The sequence below is a fragment of the Equus quagga genome, chromosome 19 (assembly GCF_021613505.1).
Source record: "Equus quagga isolate Etosha38 chromosome 19, UCLA_HA_Equagga_1.0, whole genome shotgun sequence".
Lineage (NCBI taxonomy): Eukaryota > Metazoa > Chordata > Mammalia > Perissodactyla > Equidae > Equus > Equus quagga.
This window is the reverse complement of record NC_060285.1, coordinates 25,158,607-25,183,785: the sequence shown is the minus strand read 5'-3', so window position 1 is coordinate 25,183,785 and position 25,179 is coordinate 25,158,607. Positions and strand designations below refer to the sequence as shown.

At 42.9% G+C, this 25,179-nt stretch overlaps 1 protein-coding gene, 1 long non-coding RNA gene and 1 other non-coding gene across 10 annotated transcripts in view; 2 read left to right on the top strand and 1 right to left on the bottom strand.

Moving 5' to 3' along the window:
* The window catches only part of LTA4H (leukotriene A4 hydrolase), a 32,310-nt gene extending 21,378 nt beyond the window's left edge, over positions 1–10,932 (bottom strand). For both annotated transcript variants that reach the window (XM_046646260.1, XM_046646261.1), the window contains exons 1-4: positions 10,711–10,932; positions 4,853–4,983; positions 3,249–3,369; positions 616–684 (exon numbers count right to left, since the gene is read on the bottom strand). In XM_046646260.1, coding sequence (XP_046502216.1) covers positions 616–684; positions 3,249–3,369; positions 4,853–4,983; positions 10,711–10,869 — 480 coding nt within the window. In that variant the 5' untranslated portion in view covers positions 10,870–10,932. The remainder of the gene's footprint in view (positions 1–615; positions 685–3,248; positions 3,370–4,852; positions 4,984–10,710) is intronic.
* Positions 10,933–11,137: 205 nt separating this feature from the next.
* LOC124230642 (uncharacterized) lies at positions 11,138–18,033 on the top strand. Of its 7 annotated transcripts, XR_006886242.1 has the most exons (5): positions 11,138–11,386; positions 14,898–15,000; positions 15,095–15,666; positions 16,225–16,327; positions 16,838–18,033. It is a non-coding gene; the product is annotated as an uncharacterized LOC124230642 (long non-coding RNA). The 7 variants fall into 7 exon arrangements; XR_006886241.1 differs by having other exon boundaries at positions 14,898–15,666; XR_006886237.1 differs by having other exon boundaries at positions 14,895–15,666.
* TRNAD-GUC (transfer RNA aspartic acid (anticodon GUC)) lies at positions 11,370–11,441 on the top strand. The gene has a single exon. It is a non-coding gene; the product is annotated as a tRNA-Asp (tRNA).
* Positions 18,034–25,179: the final 7,146 nt, after the last annotated feature.

The window sequence follows — 25,179 nt, the reverse complement described above, 5'->3', positions numbered from 1 at the left end:
GTAGCAGTACCTATGACAAGCATAAGTTGCAAATGTATACAGATAAGTCTGTAATATGTGCCTGTTACATAGAGGTTTATATGGCCATACAGTGCATCTATGGAAAATTTAACCCTGCAAATGTTAATTTTTGAAAGTTAAAAACAATTGTTCCCCAATTCTTTTTTTTGGTGAGGAAGATTGGCCCTGAGCTAACATCTGTGCCAGTCTTCCTCTACGTTGCATGTGGGACACCACCACAGCATGGTTTGATGAGCAGTGTGTGTAGGTCTGTGCTCAGGATCTGAACCCATGAACCCAAGGCTGCCAAAGCACAGTGCGTGAACTTTAACCACTATGCCACTGGGCTGGCACCCCCCAATTCTTATTTTTAGGTCCAGAATTCTGAATTCCTTTTAAAATCAGAATGGTACCCATTTCCTTTTGGTTTTTTACACTTACATTCAAAACCGCCTTTAAAACAGATTCGAAATGAGATCCACAGCCTCTTTTTCACATATTTCAGGTAGGAAAATATTTCTAGCTATAAAAATTCAATTATTATCTCTGCTTATCATTTATACCACATTTACTTATATGGATCATTTAATTTCATTAATAATTTGTGATATTTACCTCTGCACTGTAGGTCAATTTCACAGAAGGAGTGTCCTGACAAGGAAGAACTGCTCTGCAGTGAATGGCCTGGGAGGGGAAGAAAGATAAGAAATAGCTATTCCCCTTTCTTATAAATCAAGTCATTCAGAAGTTAAAATTGCAATATTGTTCTCAGACACAATCTTTTTAAAAATAAGAATATGTCTCACATTTTTTCAGATCTTTTAAAGTAGCAAAAATAGATCTGTGGATCAAAAACCCTGACTTTCCATTTTAACGTATGGTCAACCCTCATGTTTCAGTTGAGGCATGAAGCAATGTTAATCGTGTTTCCCGCTCTTTGATCTAAGTCATAGAGCCCAGTGAGCAGCTGTTAGGAACCCTGAGAAAAAAAGGCTCTTTGGTGAAATAAATCTGAGAACCGTGCATGGTTCTTCCCTGTCTTGGGGAGTCACTAGGAACACTAGCGTCCTGAAGGCTCTGAAACACCGACAGTAAAGGAGGGTGTCCGAATTCTCACACTTATCTTAACAGGAAACCCATTTTTATCTGGTTAGTTATTAACATCTAATGGGACGCCAGTGTTCTTAGGACGTAGCTTGGGAAATGCTGCTAGAGTCTTGACATTTCGATCTTGCAGCAAACTTTGAAAGTCAAAACTAGGAAGAGAAGCAGGGAGAAAGAACAGCCCTTTCTCAATACCATCGAGAAACATTTGTTGTGCAATACGTGAAGTGTTTCTTTGCTTCCGCATCAATCTGTCACAAACATTGGTTCCATCAAAAAGAACAGCCAGAGCATCTACGGTTTTATATACCCCGCCTGTTTACAAATAAGTCTGCATCCATTGCTGGTGAGCAGAGGAACCCCAGCCTCATTCAGACAGTCTACTGAGCTTTAAAGAATGCAGATACTAATGCCTCTCTCTGAAGTTGTTACAAATCGTAGACATACTTCATGCCACCACAAACTAGCTTAAATCCCCCAAACTCCAGCCCTTTTCACTTCAGATCTAGCAGATTCTCCAAAGATATGGGATCCCACATAACCTCTAGATGGGTTAGGTAGGACCAGAAGAACCACGTGGTTCTCCCTCCCAAAACAAGGTTCCAAGACTATGCCTTTAGAATCCCTTAATGGTCTCTACTTAGGTGACTCAGCAACGTCAAAGGGTTTGTACATGTATTTCACTGGATAGGACCAACCCCAGGCAAACAAGCACAGAGAACAACCGTAAGCAAACCCATCAAACAAAATCATGTCTGCGTGTTTCCTATCAATGGCAATCATTTCTTTTTTTTTTTTAAAGATTTTATTTTTTTCCCTTTTTCTCCCCAAAGCCCCCCGGTACATATATTCTTCGTTGTGGGTCCATCTAGTTGTGGCATGTGGGACGCTGCCTCAGCGTGGTTTGATGAGTAGTGCCACGTCCACGCCCAGGATTCGAACCAACGAAACACTGGGCCGCCTGCAGCGGAGCGCGTGAACTTAACCACTCGGCCACGGGGCCAGCCCCAATGGCAATCATTTCTTAATGTAACTGAAATCTCTTTCCTCTGTTTCAAAACTGTTGCCGATAAGAAATGCACTAATACATTCGAAATTCACACTCTTGTGATTCACAAATCTTGCATTTCTTGGAAACTTTAGTTTATGGACATTCGTTAAGAAATACAGACTGAAATTCAGGCATCACTAAGAGAGTGCACAGCATGTACATTCTTGCCTAGAACACTGTATCTCTTCCAGATTACTGAACTAAGGGTTTCTTAGATTAAGACATTTCAACTGGCAATAGAAAGTAAACGTGGCTATTTCATGTGCTGATATTGCTTCCTTTGTTCTAGACCTGCATTCAAATTTGAGCCTAACATAATATATACCACACGGGAATACTGAGAGGATTAAGTATGCAAAGTCCTGCTGGGAAATATAGTAAATGTTTGATGAAGTGAGTTCCTTTAATTGTAAATTATTTTATTACTAACAGAATTAGTTTTTTTTTCCTCTTTCAGAAGACAGTTTGATACTTATTATCCTTGTGACAGACTATCTTAATTATATGGCCCTTTATTCTTAGTTTTTAAATAGAAAACAGAAGTAGTTTAAATCATATCACGTTAAAGGTACATTTAAGTATATTTACATAATATATACATTTATAAATGTATAAGAAAAATCTGGAAAGGCTACCCACCAAACTCAATGGTGGTTACCTCTGGGCAATGGTGTCTGAGAGGACTGGGAAATGTAATCTTTCACTTTCTATTTCTTTATTGTAACACTTTTCATAACCAGTACATATTACTCTTGAGTTATTTTTTCCTTTCATTTTATGACCATTTATTGAGGCCCACTCTACGCCAAGTTCTAGGCTAGGTGCTGGGGATAAAAATATTAATCTGACCTAGAGAGTCCAATCTAGGTAGACATGATTTCAAATTAAAGGAAGTTTCTTTTTAAAAGTAATATATGAATACGTTAATAATGAAAAATAAAAATGAAAATATCTATCATTTTTATAAAATCTACTAAATTAAAACACTACCTCAGGTAAGACCCACGTATCCATATGACCACTGTACTTTGCTTCATGAAACTGCAATGTGCTGGGAATTTTCTGTATGATAAATCATTCTGGATCTTTTTACCTGGCACTGACTAAAGAGATACGGGTGTTCCTTTCCAGAAGTTTGTTCAGGAGTGAGCCACTGAAGAGCAGATGATTTTGGAGACGTCTCAAAAGAAATTTCTACAACAACTTCTTGATTTCTGCATGGAACAAACAAATATATTAGTAGAGCATAACTCAATCTCACCAAAATTTGAATTCATAATACATACACTGAATAATATAAATAATATTTTATGAGGTCTTATTACTGATTGACAGTAAGCTCTAGAAAGGCTGCGTCCTAAGCGGGTAAGTTGCCTCTGATGTTCCCACCTGAATGCCAGCCTGTGGGTCCTTTCCCTCTACCACGCTAACTGCTTATGAAGATGTAACAGGAACTAAAATTAGTTGAATACGTCACTGTGTGTTACAAACTTTGCATTTGTAATATCACATCATCTTTTATGAGAGTGGGAAAGTAGAAGAAATAATTTCTGAACTTCAACTACCACAGCGGCGGGAGCCAGAGCACGATATAGAGCAGTGCTGGTCTGCAAACTGTTACTAGACAAGACAAGTCAAGAAATTGAGAGTAAGTAAGTAGAAACCTTTAGAGTCATTTGTATTTTGAATCTAGTAATAAAAAATGTGTACTTGCATTTAAGCTCTTCTTCCTGGGAATTGGTTTTTACTGCATTTTACAAAAGAATCAGTCTGTCACAGATTGGCAACCACAAAAACTGGTTCTTCACCCCAGATAGTTTGATAACAAGGAACTAACAGGAGCTGCGGAGACCAGCAGCCAGGCCTGTGTTAGAATCATGACTCTACCACGTACTGGTGCAGTGAATCTAGGCAAAGTATTTGCCTTTCCTATGCCATAGTTTCTTCATCTGTAGAACGAGGCGAGAGACATCTACCTCACAAGCTATGTGTGGGTGTTTCTTTTTGTTAATGGCAAGAGAAGGCATGAAAACAGTGGCCAATGAAAGGTGGGTGAAGATCATCCTTGGTCTAGGCCAATGGTTTTCTACCCTTTTTCCCCTTCCCAACACATTAAGGAGTGGGATATACTCCCAATATGACAATTCTGGCTGCCACTTTCTCGAATAAATGACTTTATTTCTCAGAGGTTCCCTTTCCTCATCTGTAAAAGGCAGATCATACCACCTAGGGTTACCATAAGGATTAGATAAAAGAAGCATCTAAAGCACTTAGCTCAAGATTGGTGCACAGAAACAGTTCTATGTTCATCATTGTTATTATTCTGTTAATCAAAGCAGCTGGCTTCCGGGGAAAAGGCGAAAAATGTGCGGCTTATAAAAGCTTCTCCGGGGACCCTAAAATGCCTCCTTAAGATGGCAGGCTCCCGTCATCACTCTAGATATTAATCAAATGAGGAGTAAAGCAGTCACAGTTATCAAAAGTCTTATTCTTATTTTATACAATAAATTTCTCCAGTATCTTAGGAAGATGTAATTTTCACTATGAGCTTCAATCTGAACAGCAGATCAGCAGGAGTAGTGTACCAATGACTACATATACCCAACTAAAATTAGGAAAGGGAAAATGTCTAAATTGATTAAAAATACATCTTCCCCATTATTTAGCTATAAAAGAGAAAGAGGATAACATTCATACTTGCTCAGTGCAATTGGAAGAGAGATTTCCATTGGCGATCCTTTGTAACTTTGTTTTTCTCCAAGAGCATATTTGACTTCTTGTCCATTGATGACCACTTTTTCTATTGTAAGGTCCTTTGTATCCAAAGTCTAGAATTAAATTAATATTTTTGAATGATATGAAAATAGTTTTATACACCAGAGAAAACTAATATTAGTCAGGTTAACTACAGTAATTACAGAATAGAACTAGTTGCTTATAGAGAATAAAATTACAAGAATTAAAGAAGTCAAAAGTTAGTGGCGATCTCATCTCTTGGGACCCTAAGCTCCCCAAAATTTTTGAGTTCTACAATGTGCATATGTATTGTTAGGTAATTCTGGGGTAGTCACACCAATTTTAGGCTTTAAAGAAAAATCAAACCTAAGTTAAAATGCCTTTGCTTCTGTCTTCTAAAACTTAAACTTCTCTGCTATGAAGAAGTTGACCTATAACTTGTTTCTTTCACCATGACTCCTCAACACCTCTCATCACATATTTCTTCCTGGAATTCATACCGTCCTACTCCTATGTACTTTAATATATCCAAAAATTAAAACAAACCCTGCCACTTGTTAGGCAAATAAGGAGGCTGTACATTGCCGTTATTTATCTAGAAAAAGCCCAACCTGGTGTGGCAGCTCTGACCGAATGACCCCATAGAGGATTGGGAGAACAAATTTATTGCCACGGCCAACTAAGGACAACTGCTTTGGGCTGGCAGTGCCTTAGTGTTTTCCATCCCAATAATCCTCTCTTTGAACTCTAGAAACCATATCCTTCTTTCTCTCTCTACTAATCTCTCGCTCTGGAATCTTCAACCCTCCTATGCCACAACACTGTCTCCAAACACCCTAACAAACCTCCCATATCATTTTTAAAACTTCAATGATCCTTCTGTCCACTCTGATAACTCTTACTCCTTTTCCTTTCTTAAACTCCCAGGGCAATCTATGGCTGCTATTTCCACTTCCTCGTCAATCTCTCCTTCCTTGCCCCTCTTCAATCTGGCTTCTAGCTCCTCTGCTACTGAAAGCTCCTCCTGATCAACAGGTCTTTTCTGTTCCAGAACCTTGATCCTTGTCCACACGTAGCCCGTAGGGACCAAGCCACCTGTCTGAAGTCCCTTCCGTGACTTCTTTGACTTTACACATAAATGGTTCTACTTATCTAAGCTTTTTCCTCCTCCTCGTTCCTAACTCCTAAATTTGGACATGTCCCAATGCTCTAGACTTGGTTGGGCCTTTGATTTTCTTACCATATTCTTCATTCCTGGTTCTCACTCATGCACGCATCATCAACTAGTACCCCTGTGCAGATGACTACCAGTCTATTGCTACAGTTGTATCCCCTCCCCGAGGACTCTAGCTGGATATCTCTAATTGCCTGCTTCACATTTCCATGGGAAACAGTGCCTCATATTCAGCAGGCTTCCAAAGATTCTGAAAATGAAGCCACCATCATGTCCTGTAAATCAGCTCTCTCCCCTGATTTCTCTATTCTGTTAATAGATCTCCTCAGGGTACCTAAGGTTTGAAACATTCAAAGAATCCACAACGATTCCACTTCCCAATCCCGCATAGCCAATCGCCAAGGTTTTCTCTCACATTGGCCTCATACTTTCTTTTCTTTCCTTCCACCACACCCTAGGTCAGGCCTGCTTTAGAACTGCCTACTATCTGATCTCCTTGCCTCTGGCATCTTTTCCTTGACACCTGGCCTGGAACAGCTTAGGGAGGTAGATGGCCAAGAAACACCATTTCCAGTTGCCTCTCTTTTATGTTACTTAACTGTGTGTGGGCCATAAGCTCAGGAAGTCAGAGGAGCAATCATTAATTTGATTCCCACCTCTCTAGAGTCAATAATTTTTGGTTGGGAAGAAATTCCCGCCCTGGTTTAACTTTTTTTCCTTGTTTTGTAAGAGCAGCCAAATCTGTTTCCCTCATATGGGAATGGGCAGTTATTTCTTTCAGGTTACTCTCTTTTTGGGGGTAGCTCAACTGTTGCCCTTACTCTTAAATTAGTAGAACTGATTTATCTTCCTGCACTTGCATATTCAGAATATATGGTTTTATTAGGTTAATCTCTTATTAAGAATAACAGTTACTCCTTTGTCCCTTCATATTCTAGTACCTATTTCTGAATATCTGATTTGTTTTAAAACTTTGATGTGAATATCTATGTATATAACTACTCTTATAACCATAAGGATGAATTAATTGGGTCACTTCCCAGTGGAATACATTCTATTTTCTGTATTGCCTGAACTTTTCAAATTTGTTCAAAAAACTGAGGTTATTGTTATGCCTTTTTTGTGAGTAAGCCCAACTCTTTTTTTTCTGTAGCATTTACTGTACCACATTACAATGATCTGTTGTTGTTACAAATGCTTTTTTTGAAAGTGGGTGGCCAGGTCCTTCTTTCTAGTCTGTCTAATCTGGAAGTTCCACTGAAACCTGTCCACTGGGGGTGACCCTGCTGGTAACTGAAAGACCAGTGGCATAGCTTTGAGCATCACAGCAACACACAGCCACCCCTGTATATCTCCAGTCCTAACCTCAGCTGTAATTCCCAGATCACTTAAGAAATTCCCGTCCAAATTTCACTAACAGATGTTATTAAACAATTGATCAAAAATAGTAATAGGGAAGAAAAACAAAGGAAACTGGATAAGTTGTCAAGGCAGAATTAGTACTTTTCAACAAATTTTTATTGAGCAGCAGCTATGTATGAGGCCAAGATATCTATAAGTAGGTATAAGAAACAGACCTACTAAGAGTAGGAAGTTAGTGAGGATATAATTTACTCTATCTTACAGTGTCCTCTTTGAATAACACCCCAAAAGTACAGCTGCTTCTACTTCTAAGCAGCTGGCCAGTTGCCATGGAATATATAACAATTCCCTTTTTGCACAGGCTGCTGGGAAGTTTCATGTCAACCTCATGGCCCACTTCTTCTTTTGTGTCTAGGGCTTTATGTCATGTGTTTTGTTTTTCCTGTCCTTATTCTCTCTTCCTCCAAATTCTTTAACTATTTTTAATCTTATTACGCTGTTATGTTGTTTTAAGCAGTCTCAGATTCTTTCCGCAACAAAGCAGGGTTTAAATAAAAAAGCTTTAGCCTTCATTATTATGTCTCTATATTTTCTCCTTGTTATTTGCAGGATACTGTAATGAAAAAACCATGGGGTTATTAAGAACAAAACCGAAACCAAAACAACACCTTGATTAGATTCCCAGGTCAGGCATTTACTTTGTGAAGACTGGAGAGTTTGCAGTCAGAAAGATCTGCGTTCAGTTCCTGGCTTCTGCCAATTACTAGTATACTATCTTGGCCAAGACATGAAAACCTCTTTGAGACACGAACTGAAAGAACACCTGAAAAACTGAACATTTCAATAAAAGAAACAAATGCTTGAAACTTATCACGGAAGAGTACTAACCTTCAGTGCAAATAACCCAAAATTTCTAGAGGAGTTTTAGAAAAGCTGGGAATTAGTGCTGTTAGAGCTCCTTCAACATTCCCCAGCATCATGGACTCCAAGAATGGAGAAGGTAAAGGACGCATGGTGTCCTCACCCAGCACTGGCACTGGGTCCTCTCTACTGCGGTGGCAAGGTATGACGCCAGCCCACCTTCAAGATGCAATTAACGCCATTATCACCACAGCCCACTTAAGATTAGGCACTGCTTTCTAGTTGAATTCCCCCATTAATTCATCAAACTTTTGAGTGTCCTCTACATGCCAGGTGCTATACTAAGAACCTGGGATACAAACAGTCATGAAACATATTCCCTACCTTCAAGAGTCCATAATCTACTAAAGGAAAGAAACAAGCTAATGTCGAATAAATAAAACCAACCTCTTGGCCTCAGGTTATTGTTTATAAATAAGCAATTATAAACAAATGTCACTGTACTACAACTAGCCTTCCTTGTGTAAAATCTAAGATTATTATAATTCCAGGCTCTAATTTACTAAACAAACATGCCAACCAGAAATCATAATTTAAAAATCTTACTTCTCTTGAGATTCGGGGAATGCAAAAACAATGCGCAGGTTTTTAGACTGGGACATTGAAGGGACATTGTTTTGAAAATTTAAGCAACCTAACTCTTACTTACTCATGGAACAAAGGTAAAGCTTTCATTTTTACAAAACAGGTGAGAGTGCAGGGTCATATTAAGCAGTGACGAGCTATCAAAATTCACTTTCTTTTAATAAAAGGAGAGACTGCCTTGAAATAGGACTTGAGTTCAGCGAACCCTGCCTGGGCAAAGCTGTCTGCAATAAAAGACAGCACGGTACTCCAAGAAGTACAACCTACAGGGAAGCAGTTACCTTTGTGCTTATAATACTTTTATTAATTTTCTTCCCTATATACTTTTGATGACTACATATCAATACATAGAGCAATCATCTATTGTTCAAATCAGAATTAGTCTAGTAAAATGTTAAAGGACAAAAGGGAAGAAAGCTACGTGCTTGCTATATGAGTTCATATTAATGAACTCAAAATGCAGGCCTGTTACACAAGCAGAAAAAAGAGTAGTGAAAATCACCAATTCTTATCTAAACTTATTATTACGCCCCACCAATTAACTCTACTGATTTCCCTCCATCAAAGCCTACAATCTACATGATCTGGTGGCTTCATGCTGAGCTATAGCAGATATTACCACGCTACTCTATGCAAAATACACTGTGGCTGGTCTTTTCCTGTGCCTCTTATTTCTAAAATGCTCATCTAGGAAATTCTTCAGGTGAAAAGTACAATCCAAATACTATGAAACAATCTGAGGAAGAACACTGAAAACAGGTTATGTTGTTGAGATAAAATAATTTAATAACATTCCATAAATCTAAACAAGTTTTTCATCATTCAATTGGCTAGAGGGCTTGCAGAATTTTCTAAGGGCTTGCACATATTTTCTAAGAAGTGCAATAATTACTTGCTCCTTGAAACCAACTACTAATACATCCTATTGAGACATCCTTAGAAAGCTTGAACGGCCCACTTGTCCTTAAATTATTAGAAGAGAAGGGTGACAAGAATCAAAAGTAAGAAAGACCATGATCCTGGAGCAATAGATGCACCTAAAGTTAGTAGAGACAGGAAGTATGAAAGAATGGGGGAGAGAGGGGTTCTTGGGCTGGGACTCCTAAGGGGGTTGAGAATGACTGGCAGGCAGATTGAGGGAAGACGACAATCGGTCGTATCCTTCAGACCTGCGGGTTGAAATAAAGGTGCCAGGGAGGGAAGAGTGGGACCAGGGATCGGCAGGTTATAGGGTCTGGGACTTAGATGAGACTGTGGAGTGAGTAAGGTGCGCTGGGGACTGGAAGAAATCTGAGGCCTGAGGAGGGAGTTCTGGGCTGTAGGCCGAGGAAACGGGGAGGCCACAGGGGGGATTAAGCGCTGGGAACTAGGATAATGGGGGCAGGGGAGATTCCTGCTAAAATGAAACCTGAGCGCTGGGTGAGGAGTGGGGCGTGGATGGGGCGCTGGACGTGCCCAGGGACTGAGGAGGGGGCTTTGGGGGAAGAGGTGGAGGAGACACTTAAGTTCATATACATAGCGGGTGAGGGAGGGATGCAGAGACGTAAATGGGGTTGGGAGGGGGCGATATGGGGTGAGGGGGGCGCTGAAGAAGGGGACGCTGAGGAATGAGTGGGGGCTGGCGAGGAGGTGCAGAATAAGGGTTGCGGACTGCGGAGGAGCACCGAGGGATGCTGTAGCAGACAGGGGCGCGGGGCTGGGAAGCGGCCGGAGCAGGGTGAGGGACTAGAGGCGGGTGGCCGGGGAGAGGCGGGCAGTGGCGCGCGTCCCACCGTACCAGGCTGCGCAGATTGTCCTCCTGAGACTGGACCGTGAGCGCCGCGGTCCCGGTCAGCACCCGGCGGGTAAAGTCGACGCTGCAGCGCAGGTGCAGGTGCTTGGTCTGGCAGACGGAAGCCGGAGAGGCCAAGGAGCACGTATCCACCACCTCGGGCATGACTCTAGGGAGTTGTGCCACACACCGATCCGAACCCCACCACGCTGCTGCCAGACTACTCGACTGAGAACGAGAGGAGAAGGGAGGGAGGTAAAGAAGCGGAGGGCTTCGCGGCGCCCACTGGGAAAGGAAGTTTCTTACAGTGAGAGAAGAATACGGTACGGCTTGAAAGGAACTACAAGTTCCGTGGTGCAGCGCGGCAAGGTGTGCGCTTTGTTCCCTGGGAGTGTGTGTGGCGAGGGGGCGCTGAGGAGAACCGAGATTGCTCCCGAAAAGGGAGGAGAGGAAGAGGAGGGGAGTTGGGGCAGTTAGAGGAAAGGTGGGCCAACGGAAATGGTTGGAAGTACAGCGACGGAACGCTTCCATTTCAGTTCCGTTGAACTTCGGTGGAAACTGCAACGGTGATAGAAGAGTGTTAGATTTATTGGTGATTACGGATAAGGCCGGGACGGCCTAAAAAAGGGATAAGAGGCTTGTCAGAAGCCCAGCGCTTGTGCAGTTCCTCGTTAGTATAGTGGTGAGTATCCCCGCCTGTCACGCGGGAGACCGGGGTTCGATTCCCCGACGGGGAGGCACAAAACAGCTTTTTCTTTTTTTTCTTCCTTTTAATACGCTTGAAAATGGAAATCCTCTTACAAACGTTTTAAAAGCTAATGGGAAAGAAGTAGTCAACGTCAAGTTAACTATAAGACTGACATTTTCAGAGGGTTTTTTTGTTGCTGACTTGCCATGTGGGCAACCCAGTACAAGCAAGCTCAGGTCTGTCAGTTCAACAAGTGTGTCTTAAGTGCTAATTATGTACATTTCCAGGCCCTGGAGATCTAAAACGAAATATGCCAACATTCCCATTTTAGAAATTTAGGAAGATTAGTTTGATGTGTTGTAATGAGAGGATTCTATGATATGAGTATGCTCTGGCTGCAAGATTGGAATGCCAGGCTGAGCTCTGGGGCCCATCCAGGAGAAGGTAAGGAAGGATGGAAGGGTGACTTGCCTTTCGGATGGGACTTCAGAGTTGAAACAGGAAAAATTGGAAGAGGACAGGACAGGACTGGGTTTTTAATCTTGAGTGCATGAGTGGGGGACCCATTAAAGAATTTTAAGCAGGGGAGTGACATGGTCAGATTCATGTTATCAGGAGAACAGTGGTGGTATTCAGAGAATGGATATGAGGTGTTAAAACCAGAGGCAGGAGAGTTGGGAAATTATTAAAGTAGTCCAGGAAGAGGATGCTGGGGGCCCGACATGGGCAAGTAATGAGTAAGGATAGAGAGGAAGGAAGGAATGGAAGGAATACTTAAGAGACAAGTGGATTCACAGATTAAGAAGGAGCCTAAAATGATTCTCAGATTTTTGGCTTCAGTGGCTGGGTAATCATTAACCAAAGATAGAGACTATAGGAAGAGGACAGATTTAGGTGGAGAAGATCTAAGTTTAATTTTGGATATATGGAGTTTGAGAATGTATGGGAATCAAAGTGAAGATGTCACTGAGTCACCTGGATATTTAAATCCATAGCTCTGGGGAAGTTTCAGGAAGGTATGAGAACATCACATAATGTGGTGGGTGAAACTATGATAGTGGGTAAGCTCAGCCCAAGGAGAGTGTGTAAAGAGAAGAGCAGTGAAAACAGGTTGGAAGCTGGGAGAACATTCAAAGTTAATAAAAAAGGCCTGGAGGATGGGGGGACTCATTTCATGATATATGCATATATCAAATCACCACGATGTACACTTTAAATACCTTACAATTTTATTTGTCGGTTATACCTCAATAAAACTGAAATTTTTAAAAAGGGGAGAAGGTAGAATAAGAGGAACTCGTGAAATAAACTAGAAAGAGCCAACCCGCAATGTCAAATGCAGCCTGGAAGGCTGTTAAAATAAAGAGCAAAAAGTCTTCTTTGCATTTGGCGATAGGTTAGCGGTAGGGAGGGTGGTGTTTTTGTTGACCTTTGAGGTTTAGTTGAAGGTGGATGCCAGAAAGCAGTGGGTTGAGCAGTAAAAGAGAAGAGGGGAAATAGAACATAGGCTGATCTGTCGAGATGCTTGGCCAAAGTGAGAAGGGAAGATGAAAAGGGAATACAGAGGAATGCGGCATTGAGAAAGTGTTTTTGTGTTTTCAGGACGAGAGAAACTTAAACATGTTTAGATATAGAAGTGAAAGGATTTGTAGAGAAGAGAGAATTGAAGATTCAAGAAGTGTGGGGGATATCTGATGAGCTGAGCGTTGGAGCGTGCTGGCCAGCTCCATTGTGTATCAGAGCAATCTAAGAATTAAATATGGCTCCAGCTGCAGAGGAAGATGCTTTATATTTGGGTGTCCTTGGGTTGGCCCCTGCAAGCCAAAAGCAAAACAAAACAAAACGAAAACATCCCAGAATATGAACTCCAATACTTTACACGTACATAAATCCTAATTCTACAGGGCCTAAGAATCCATGACAGGGTTGACAGCTGCAAACATTTTTTTGAGGTCTAAAATGTGTTCTGGGTGTTACCAAATCTAGGATGACAAATATGATGGAATAGAATTGACTTATTCAAAGAATACACAGTCAAATTATCTTCTTTATGGAGAAAGGATAGTTTGTTTATTTTAAAAGAATGTCAATATCATCATCTTCCATTATTGATTACCAGGAACCCACAGAGTTTATGCTACTGCATTCGAGAACAGATATCCGCAGACAACCACAAATGAATTCCTCAGATTGATTCATAGATTAATCAAAAAATAGATATACAGTTGGAATTGTTTTCTAAGATACCACTGACCCCCCTAAATAGAGAGTGTATAAAATTAGCAATTCACAAACTATAGGTGTGTAACTTGTATACATTGGTGGATTCAGAATAGTTTAGAAAATGAAATTTTCCATCGCTTCTATAAAATAAGGATATTATCAAGGTGTATATACAAAAGGAGACTTTAGCAAGGATGAAAAAGATGATTTATATCAAGTTTTATGAAAAGAAATAGTATATATGTTTACAGAGCCCTATGAACAGGAAGTATTCCAGCTCCTCTGCTCACCCGGAAAAGTTCCTTAATCCTTCTAGGCGTCGGTCCCCTCAGGATCCTGGAGACACCTCTGCCCCATGGGCTGTTGGAAGGATGAAGTGAGATAATGTCTGTGAAGAGCTTAGCACTGGGGTTGGCCTAAAGTGATCATTTGTTACATTTCAGCTAGTCGTATTATTTCGGTTGTCTTTTATTTGGTCTATTTTGATAATTTTAATACTTATTTTTTCTTGTTTTGTTAGCAAGAGTTTTTAGGAACGCCTGTGAAATGAGAGGCAACCAAGACATGGGAAATGAGAAGCAGATCACACCAAAACAGGCCGCTAAAGAGAGTTGGCAACATTAGCAATGATCTATATTTTTGAAATTCAGGAAATTGCAATTGGTGCATTAACGCTTTCCTTAAAAGGGCATAAAGACTTCTCATTGTTTTCCCCTCTTACTTCACACAGGCCTTTCTTTAAATAGTCAATGCAATTTGCAGATATTTATTAAGTGCACTCTACTACACTGTGCTACCAAGAACAGAGTCAGGGAAGGCGCTGCCCTCCCTGTTGGGTAATTTGCACTCTAGTGCCAGCTATGCCAATGACCTAAGAGGGCATGGTCTTAAGATGAAGGCGCAAGGAGAACTATAAATGAAATTCTAGGGGGACAAGTTCTGTCATTTTCGGGAAGCTCAGGAATAACATCATGGGTGATACAGCATTTGAGACGGGGCTTGAAGGATGGGCAGCATTTTAGTAGGAAAAATGGTAGCGGCAGAAGGATTGAGGATGGGGAATGTGAGGAGGGCAGCTTTCCAGGTAAACATAGTAGCAGGAATCAAGGCATGAGGCCAGAAGCAGAGATGTGTTTGGGAAAGAAGAATTCTGGGGGTTCAGAATCCTACAAGTTAATCCAATGCCTCGCACACTTCTTAATAATCTGCCTTTCTTCTTTCCTGGTATGGTAGAGACCATTAGTTGTTTCCCAATATCTGTATTTCTCTTCATCCTTAGTAGTAAAACCCTCGATATTTACCTGGACACTTGGCCTCCCAGAAGACTATATTTCCCAGCCTTTTTTGCAGTTATGACCATGTAACTAAGTTCTGGCCAATGGAAGGTAAGTGGAATTACCAATTATGACTTCTAGGAAGTGTCCTTAACAGAGACTTTTTAAAAAAAAAACTCTCTCTGTTCTCTTATCTGGAATGCAGATTTGATGGCTGGAGCTCTAACTGCCATATTGTATCATGAGGTTGGAACCATGTGCTGAGGATGGTGGAGCAGCAACATAGAAGGAGCTATGAGCTGGAAGTAGGCAGGCCTCTGGTCATCATGGAACTCTCCTATGGACTGTGCCTACTTCCAGTTTTGGTTTTCTGTCATTCACAGGGAACTCAGTCTTTACTAAGAGACCTAGTCTCAGTTGGATGGGTTTATCAGTTTTGCCCCAGGTACTTAAGACCTTTGTCTATCAATTTGCCACCATTTTATTGTGGACTATTCTGTAAGTCTGAAAAAAACGTTGTTTATAGATAAATCTTTCTTCTATCTTGTGTTTTCTGCTGAAGTATTCTTTCTAATTTAACCGTCTCACTACCCTGCTTAAAATCCTTCAAGGTGTCATCAGTATCTCTGATAGATATTCTCTACCTTTTTTGGTAGGTGTGACTGCCTGGGGGTGATTTTGCGAGCTGGGCAAAGAGAGGACACCAAGGGGATGAGAGACTGAAGAGGTGGAGTCGATGTTGGTCCAGAGGACGATTAGAATCAGGGTACATATCTGGTGAGATAAGGGGCAATGTGGTCAGAGTCTGATAGAATCTGATTATGGTTGTCTTTCTCTTTTTATGTAAAAGGGAAGAGGAGACTATATATAAAATCGGCTCCTATCTATGTAAAATATTTCTGGAGATACCCACAAGAAACTCATGGTATAGTGAGTAGGAGAAGTAGAGTGGCTAAGAAACAGAGGTGAGAAGTAGATATTTTAACAGAACCACCTGTTAAGCCTTTTGAATTTTGAGGTATGTGAATATATTACCAATTCAAAAGAAGTTATTTACTGATGTTTAAAAGAAATGAAGGTCACCAGAACTAGAATCTGCAGACAAAGAAAAAAACAGCCTTCGTGACTCCAGACTTCACACTCTCTGGAGCTGCCGGGCTGGTCCCGCCTGTCCCGTCCACAGCCTTGCTTCAGCCCTGCTCAACTTGGCTTGTCTAGGAGAGCACAGCTTGTCTGCTTTCTCTTGCTCTTCCTTAAGCTGGAGGTCCTCCCCCCCACAACCCTCCCCCCCCACCCCTCCACTGCTCCTTGACAGGCTCTCTTCTTCCCTCTCAGGACGCTGCCTCCCCTTCCTCCAGTCTGGGCTGGAGTCTAGAAGAATATCTTTCCTTAACAGAATGAGGTGTATGTGACACCCTTCACGTCCTGTTTCCAACGGGTGAGCAAATAGATATGATTTCAGCCACCTTTTTTCATGTTTAGCTCACCAATTGGTTGAGGCAGCCCTGACCCATTTCTCCATTTTCCTGTTAAATCTGTTTTGCCTTGTTCAAGAATTTAACATTTATATTCACACCTCCAGTCTGTTCTTCGTGTCAAGGAAAGGTTGGACAGCTGGGGGGGGGGGGGGGGGGGCGGGTAGCAGTGAAAGCAGCGTGAGACAGAGTTTTTTCCCACTTTTGTAAAGTAGCGTGAGTGACGGCCCCTCGCCCCCTCCACTCCCTTTCTCTCTCCCTCCTGCCCTTGGCTGGCTGCCTGACAGCACGCAGGGTCTGGAGAGCCTCGCCAGGCACCCTATCTCTTCCCACACTGGTCTGCCTTTTGTTTCTCTTCTGGTGCCCTTGTGCCCTCGGGAGGGACTGGCCTGAACAAGATAGATTGTCCAACTGTCCTGGACTGGAGCCTGACAATCACTGCTGGTCACATCACCTCCTCTCTTTCCCCACAGAGTGTGGTTCCAGGGCTAGCAGCTCGAGTGTCTCCTAAAAGCCTCATCAGAAATGCAGATGTCAGGCCCCGCTGGGCCTGCTGCATCAGAATCCGCATCTTAACAAGATGCCTCGAGTGATGGTGTGCGCAGGAAATTAAACCACTGCCTTGAGGCTCAGAGGATGCTTCTGGGGTTGGAGGAAACTCAGTTCAAGAGTTAATCAAACATGTCAGGACTCCTTCCCTTGGAGTCCACGGCCCTGGACCCTCCAGTCAGTACTCCCTTAATCCCCTAATGTCATCCCGACACAGCACCTGCCACACTGTGCATCACTGTCAGTCTCCCCTTCTAGATGGAGCACCGTTTAGTCCCAGATGGTCTGTTTTCCCTCCCTGCGCACGTTGTCTGAATGACCAATGTGTAAATGAATAAATGAGACTTCACGTGAGGTTCCAGGCATCCTCTTATTCGGTGCTTTATTCTGTATTGACTTTGGGGCAGAGAGAAAGCCACCTTCTGAGCTGCTCCATGCCCTCTGATGTCATGAGGCAATGGGTTTCCTTGTAACAGAGGATGCCCTTACCACCCTCTTGGGAATGGCAAACACTTTAAAAACATTCTCCTTGAAGCGTACTTTCCATTCGTAAAAGTGCACATATCAGAAGTGTATAGCTCTCTGAACTTTATAAATTGAACTCGCCAGTGCGGTCAGCACCCAGGTTAGATACAGAACATTTCCCCACCCCAGTAGACGCCCCCCTCGCATTCCCTTCCAGTGTCTATAATCTCGCTCCCCAGGGGTGACCACTGCCTGACTTCCAGTAACATACTATATGTCTACTATATGTTTTGCTATCTATGTTTCCTGTGTATAAATGCAGACATACAGCAGGTACTCTCACGCCTAGCTTCTTTGGCTCATTATGTGTGTGAGATTCCTCCACACTGTCATGTGTTGTTCCAGGTTGTGCCTTCTCATTGCTGACTAGTATAACATGTGTGGGAGGAGGATGATTTATGTATCCCTTCTCCTGTGGATGGACCTTTAGTTCTGGGTGATTATGAATCGTGCTGCTGTGGGCATCCCAGAACATGTCTTTTGGCAAACAATTATAGCCAAGTTTGTTTGATTTTTGTTTTTTTAAAGATTGGCACCTGAGCTAACAACCGTTGCCAATCTTTTTTTTTTCTTCCTGCTTTTTATCCCCAAATCCCCCCAGTACATCGTTGTATATTTTAGTTGTGGCTCCTTCTAGTTGTGGCATGTGGGACGCCGCCTCAGCATGGCCCGATGAGCGGTGCCATATCCGCACCCAGGATCCGAACCAGCAAAACCCTGGGCTGCCAAAGCGGAGCGCACGAACTTAACCACTCGGCCACGGGACCGGCCCCGGTAGCCAAGTTTTGATGTGCTGCTTTGAAGTTTGGACCCCTTAACCCATGCCAGGTCCCCTCCCTTTGGGCCCACTGCACCAAACCCGCACCCATTCAGTGCCGCAACCCCGGTTCTGGAGTCATGGACACAAGCCCAACAGCCCCCGAGCTCGAGTCAGGGAAAGGTGGATCAAGCAGGGAGGCAAGCTGTTTTCAAGTTACAAGAAAAAAATTCTTCATGACAGCTGGTCTAGACCATGCTTTATTTTCCCCACAGTCACTTCTGCTCCTTTTGTGAGTGTGCTTGCTTGCAAGACTCAGCTGTACTGGGTTTTTTTCTGACTCAGAGATTCCAGCTCTACTTATATTTTTCCTACGAAGTAGCCAGTGATATTTCATCAAAACAGGTACTTAGACCTTTTGTTCTGATGGTCTGAAGCATGAGTGGGCTTTGACAAATGTCTACAGGGTTTCATCTTCAAAAGCAGCATTTCTGTCTCATCCTGGCTTTGAGCCCAGTTTCTCTTGTTTTGCCAACAGAACAGGTTATTGCTACTTGCTTGTGAAATATGTTTTCAGTGAAGACCACCCTAAAAGTCTTTCCTCCTAAACATTCTTCTCCTCTACAAATTGGTGTTTGAAGAACTAACTGCTATTTTGTCATCTCTTCTAAAAGGCCTCTCTTACCTAGTATTTGGAGTTAAGCATACTGAGGTCAGACTCACACAGCTGACTTACTCTTCACCTTCTCCCGCAGATGTGGCTCAGGATTTCTCAAGATGAATCACACACGTCCGCCTACCTTCCACCTGGCTTCCACCTCCCTTCCAAGCTGCTCCCGCTTGGCTCCCGTGTAGCCCCTTCTCCAGCTAGACTCCACCTCTTTTCTCACAGAAACACACACCTCACCGTGCTCACCTCTCCTCATCCAGGGCACGAGGCTGGAAGGCCCTCCCTCCCCACGTCTCTCACCTCCGTCCATTGCCCCTATTCTCCATAAAATTTTTCCCAGTGTATTTCCTTTTCTCTTTTGGTCCTTAATTTTTCTGAATGGGAACTTTATGCACACTCACATATATCCATGGTCAACCCTCATTATTCACAGATTTCATATTTATGAATTTGTCTACTTGCTAAAATTTATCTGTTACCCCAAAATCAACACTCGCAGTCCTTTCGTGGTCATTTGTGGACACGCGCAGAGCTGCGAAAAGTTTGAGTTGCTCAAGGTTCCTGTTGCCACCTGGGCAACCTTCTTGTTTCTGCTCCTTAACTGTAACAAGTGCCCTGTTTGCGGTCTGTTTCGTGTTGCATTTTTCACATATTTGTGCTTTTAGTTTATGATTTCTCTGTTTAAAATGTCCTCCTAGAAAATCCTGAAGTGCTGTCTGGTGTCCCCAAGCTCAAAAAGGCTGTGATGCGCCTCGTGGGGAATGCACGTGCGTTAGAGAAATGTCATTCAGGCACCAGTCAGAGGGCTGTTGACTGAGAGTTCGATGTTAATGAATCAACCATGTATTAAATAAGGCGTCTTTAGACAGAAACACACAGAAAACAAGGTTAGGTATTGATTGGTTGCTGAAAGTATTGTGACCAGAGGTTCTCAGGACCCTACTGTATTCTGCTGGGAGCACTGGTTCGCGACTGACTAGTTTGTGGCAGGTCTGTAGAACATAATCACTGCAATAAGGACAATCAGCTATATGTAGTTCTTGTCCCTTCAGTTGGTTTGCATTTGTTTCTTCCAACCTCTCTCTCTGTTCCCAAAGGAGTTAAGATGGCAGGTGTCTTACAGGGAGACCTTACTGTTTCTTTAACTCTCACAGCACCGGCTTAGTACAGACAAAATGCTGGGTCCTCAGTGGACACGAAAGGAGTCAAAGAAGGGAGGAGAAGGAGGAAGGAACAAAGGAAGGAAGGACGGCAGAAAGCAAAGATGCACCACGGAAGCTGAGGTTACTGCTTCGTCCAAGAGGGCTTGGGTTCCCAGAATTTCTCCATCTCTCCTCAAATACCGCTTCTTTATTTCTGAGAGGAATCACGGAACTAGAATAATACAAAATGAGAAGTTAAGTGATATTTTGTGAAGGATTTGGCTTTTATTTCTGCCCTTTAAGGAATCAAACAGAGCGAATCTTCCAGATCCTTTTCAGTTTTTTTATTTCTGCTCCCCCCTCGTCCCCCCGTCCCCAATCCTTGGTCTTCACTTGGAGAGGAGTAACTGCAGAATTCCCAAACTAGGCCCAAAGTGGGAAAAACTACAACTCTGCTGTATTATCAGACACCTTTTGTGGGTACCAAGCAGCATGGATCCTGCTTGTCCCTGGGAAGTTCATAAACTCATTAGGAAAGTGGAGACCATAAGGTGAAAATGCTAAAGATCAGAGTGGGAGGCTGAATTAGTAAAGGGTATTCAGTGGACCATGCGAAGATGCTGTAGGAATTCAGTGGCGAGGTCAGTGGGCATCTTCCTGGTGGCACTGGGGCTGCATGGAAGCATAAAGCAGGGGTCTCTATTTTTTTTTTATTGCTAACCACTATCGGTAAAACTGTGGGGGCATGCCCTCAGTAAATGTTTGTTTTCCTGTTTATTAATTCTCTCATGTGCCAATATAATTAATGAATATCTTAAGGGACAAAATGCATTGAGGGCGAGGTTCATTGTCAATGATAATGAATATAAATCCTTATTTTAAATAAGCATCTTAATAATTTTGATCTGCATGGTTGGGGGGGCTCCCTCCTTGTCAGATCTGGTTTGAGCATCATTGTTTGGTTTGTTGAGTCAGTGTGCCCACTGATCTGGAGTGGCAGAATGGAGAACCGTCAGTTCTGCCATTTTCTTGTTGCTCACTTATGCTAACATTCTAACTTCGGCCCTGAGGCTGCAATCTGCGAAACGGGGCTCCAGAACTTTGAATGACCTGAGTGTCCAGAAAAGTCATGAGGCTGCAGAAGGTTTTAACCAGGGGCAGAGGAAACACTAGCCCACTGAGAAAAGTTAAAGGAATGGTAGAGGGACAAAATGTAGTTGCTTATGATTACATCTCACAAGTCAGGCCTGTGAAACAGACCAGATATAGAAATAAAATTAGAGATTTCATATTTTCTGCCTGCACGCAAATAATTGCTGTGCGCCATGTGTCCATCTCACTCTTGAAACCCCTCCTGAATGAACGTGCAAAGTTTGGATGGGTAATTGAAAGGGAAACTACTTCCAATGAGGTTGACAGTTAAGAACAAAGTTAGATATCACAGGCAAATTCAGAAAAATAACTGATACTTCTTGAATCCACAGATGTATTTCTAAAGAATGAATCCATCACATTTCACATGAGATGCCTGTGTGCACTGGGGCTGTCCACGCCACCGTGGCCTGGTGATGAGGGCAGGAGTTCATTGAGGTTTCCTGTCCCCTGGAAGTGGGGGAACTAGCAGCCACTGGAAAGCTATCTTTCCAGCTTTAAGCTAGCATCATTGAGCCTTGAAAGTGACACCCCATCACTTCTGCCATATTCGATGGGTCACACAGACCAACCCCGAGGCAATGGGAAGGATTCCATCAAGCCATAAATACCAGGAGGTGGGAATCACTGGGGGCCTTCTTGAGGGCTGGCTATGACCATGAGGTGGGCATTATCATCATTCCCATTTTGCAGAGGAGGAAACTGAGGCTCTGATAAATAAGTAATTTGCTCAAGTCACTCAGCTTGGAACAGACAGAGTTTGAACCCATTTCAAAAGTCATTGTTTCTTAAGGGTGGAGGGTGGAGGGTTTCCAAAGAATGAAATATAAGGGGAACATCTGGCCCAAAACCCTGCTGTGTACACATTAAGTAAGAAAATGTAACACACAGACTACGAATAACAAGCCCATTGACCCAATTTCAGAGGCTGACCCTTACAAAATGAACACAGGGCAGAGTGGGTTGTGTGTGCGTTCTGTTCAGTTCCTCTCCTTGGATGTTGTTCGGGTCAGGTTTTTGTCTCATGAGGCTGGGTGGGCTAAATTGAGCAACATTTTGCTAAAATAAGTCTGCAAGATTAGGCCCTAAGAAACAAAAGCCGGAAAGAGAAACTATACTTTGTATAAAATGTGGAACTGTGGGATAAAGGCTTGACAACAGTATAATGGGATAGAGGGCACTTTATATGTGAGAAGGAATGGGATTATGTCTGATATTATATATAGTGTTACCTGTATAAATAATCATGTGAAAGACAAAGTTTTATGGTTCTTCTGTTGTGATTTTTTTAAACCAAATTTGTACTGCATTACACAAAATAATTGTAGGCCATTATTTTAAACTATGTTATAGCACAGCATTAATCAATAAACACATTATTTTACTAAGTTTTTAGCACTTTCTATGTGTCAGACACTATTCTAAGTGCTTTAGACGTATTAACACGTTTCAACTAATCCTGATAACAACTCTGTGAGATGGGTACTATTACTTTTCCAATTTTATAGATGGGGAAACTGAGGCATGAGGACCGCCCTGGTTACGTAACCAGGTTATTTAAGTTGCTAAGTAACCTAAGGTTAAGTAACCAGTCAAGATTATGCAGCTAGTAAGTTTCAGATTTGGGATTCAGACCAGGGGCCACGGCTCCAGAGCCAGGCTATTAATCAGGCTTTTCACCTGGTACGAAAATATGGAAACCCAATTCATTCTCTTTTGTGACTTCCTCGGCCATTCTCGCTGCTGGGATCCCCTCCCTCCCATTCTCACCCCTTTTCCTGCCTGCCCAGCAAACTCCTGCTCTTTTTTCAAGAGTCAACACAGGTTTACGCTCTGCTCTGAAGCCTTCTGTGACTTGCGGACAGATTCAGGCACGTTTCCCCCTGTTCTCAATGTCTTGCTCCTACTGCTGAGACATTGCTGTTTTTTGTCTACTTAGCGTCTAGTCTCCCTTCTCTGCCACAGTTCTGTGACTCCTCTCCACCCCATTTCAGGAGTAGCCCATGTGATCCAGGTCTTGCCAGTCAGAGCCCTAAGGAGCCACAGTTCAGAGGCGACCGTGGGAGCCGAGTCTGTCTGATCAGCACGGACCCTGGAACGTGACAGGAGCCGCCAGGGAGAAGCATCCACGTTTCCACTGTAATCTGGAGCTGCTACAGCCTTCTTGTCTGCACATGCAGCCTGAGGATGAAGCCAAAATGAAGGGTGCAAGAAAGGAATGAGGAAGCGGGAAAGAGTCTGCTGGTAGCATTGTGCGAGCCTCTGGGTCAGGTCCCACTAAAAATTCAGGATATACTCTTGGACTTTGTGAGCTAACGAATTCCCTTTTTCAGCTTAAGCCAGTAGGAGTTGTCTGTCATTTGCTACCAAAGGAATCTACCCAGTAGGTATATTCCAATATGTTACTATACATCTGTATCCATTTCATTATACCAACGTGTCTGCCTACTTGATCATAATTCTTTGAGGGCAGCAGATGCTCACTAAATATTTGTGAATGAATTTAGCTGCAGAGTGTTTGGAGGGGACCGAGCCTAGGGAAGGGACACCTTAAGGAAGGTTCCTAATGAACTTAGTGCAAGCTGTGATCCAGGGACCCAGGGAGACTGAAGAGTGAGATGGAAGGGAAGGGAAAGTACCCGACAAAGAGTGAACAAGGCAGCAATACAGGGTGGGTGGAACAATAGTTCGATTAAAGCTGGGGTGCTGCCCCATTCTGTGTGTTTATGTGCTTTAGCGAGCTTCTCTTTAGCAGCCAGCCTAAATTAAAATGTAATTTTACTAGCAGGTTATTGCCTGTCTAAATCACCCATCTCTGCCAGTTTATCACAAGTGGAAAAATTAATGTTTGAGAATCAGAGGCTCATGTATGAGCAAATAAGCATGATTGTCACAAAAAAAGAACTTATTAAACAACACCTTTTAGTCTTTATAGGGAGAGGGCGGGGGGTTCAGAAGCCCACACAACTCAGTTTGCAGTGACAGGCAACTCCTAGACAATTTCATAGAGCATCAGCTGTGAGCAAAGGCCCTGAGTGAGATGGAGATTGGCAGGTGAAGTCGTCCTTGCCTTCTCTAACCACCAGCCAAGCGGACAGCCAGAAGGAGACCCGTGGAAGTTATGATCAACAACCCCCAACAGCCAGCTCCAGGACCCAGTGGAAGGGAGGAGCAAGGCCCATCTTCGCTTCCATCACCTCATCTGAAAAAGGAGCCAAGTCCTATTGGGACTCAACATCTTCACTTTCACCCTGTCCCTGGGGCAGGTCGACAGAAACAAGAGGCACATCTGTTTTGCTAGGGGATTACTGCACTTCTGCTCTCCCACATTGTCACTTACCCACAGATTCCAGCTGTAAGACGGTCTCTGGGTGACCTATGCCCAGATCAGCCATGGGGAAGACCCCATTCTCTGGGATAAGGGATCTGGATCAGTACCGTGCAATGGAATGTTCTGTGATGCTGGAAATTCTGTATTTATGCAGTCCATTGTCATAGCATCAGCCACCTGTGGCTATTGAGCACTTGAGATTTGCCAAGTGCAATAGAGGAAGTAACTTTTTAACTTAATTAGTTAAAAATAAAGTTTAAACAGTGACTAGTAAAACCAGCAGAGAGTTAGCCATTGATGATTAAGTATCTAGGTACTAAAGTTTTTTTCCTTTTGTCAACTACTGATTGTAGCTTTTGGCTGTTCCACCCATTGCTAACTGTGCTGCTTAGGCAATATGCTACCTGACTCCCAGTAGGCTCCTATAGGTAACATCTCCCTGGAGCCTGGGGCCCCATGGGAATGGGCGTGTGAGCTGTTTTTCAGGAATTAGAACTCCTTGTCCACTTCAGGCTGGTTGAGATCACCGGCTCATCAACTGGGCCTGCGGAACTGTCCGATAGGCAACCTTTTGACATCAAGAGGCTAAAAACTCCACCCTCAGATCATGCCAACGCCGCCATTTTGTGAACATGGGTCCTATGAAGACGCATGGAGTCTGACTACGCTCGCGCAGATCATCAATTACC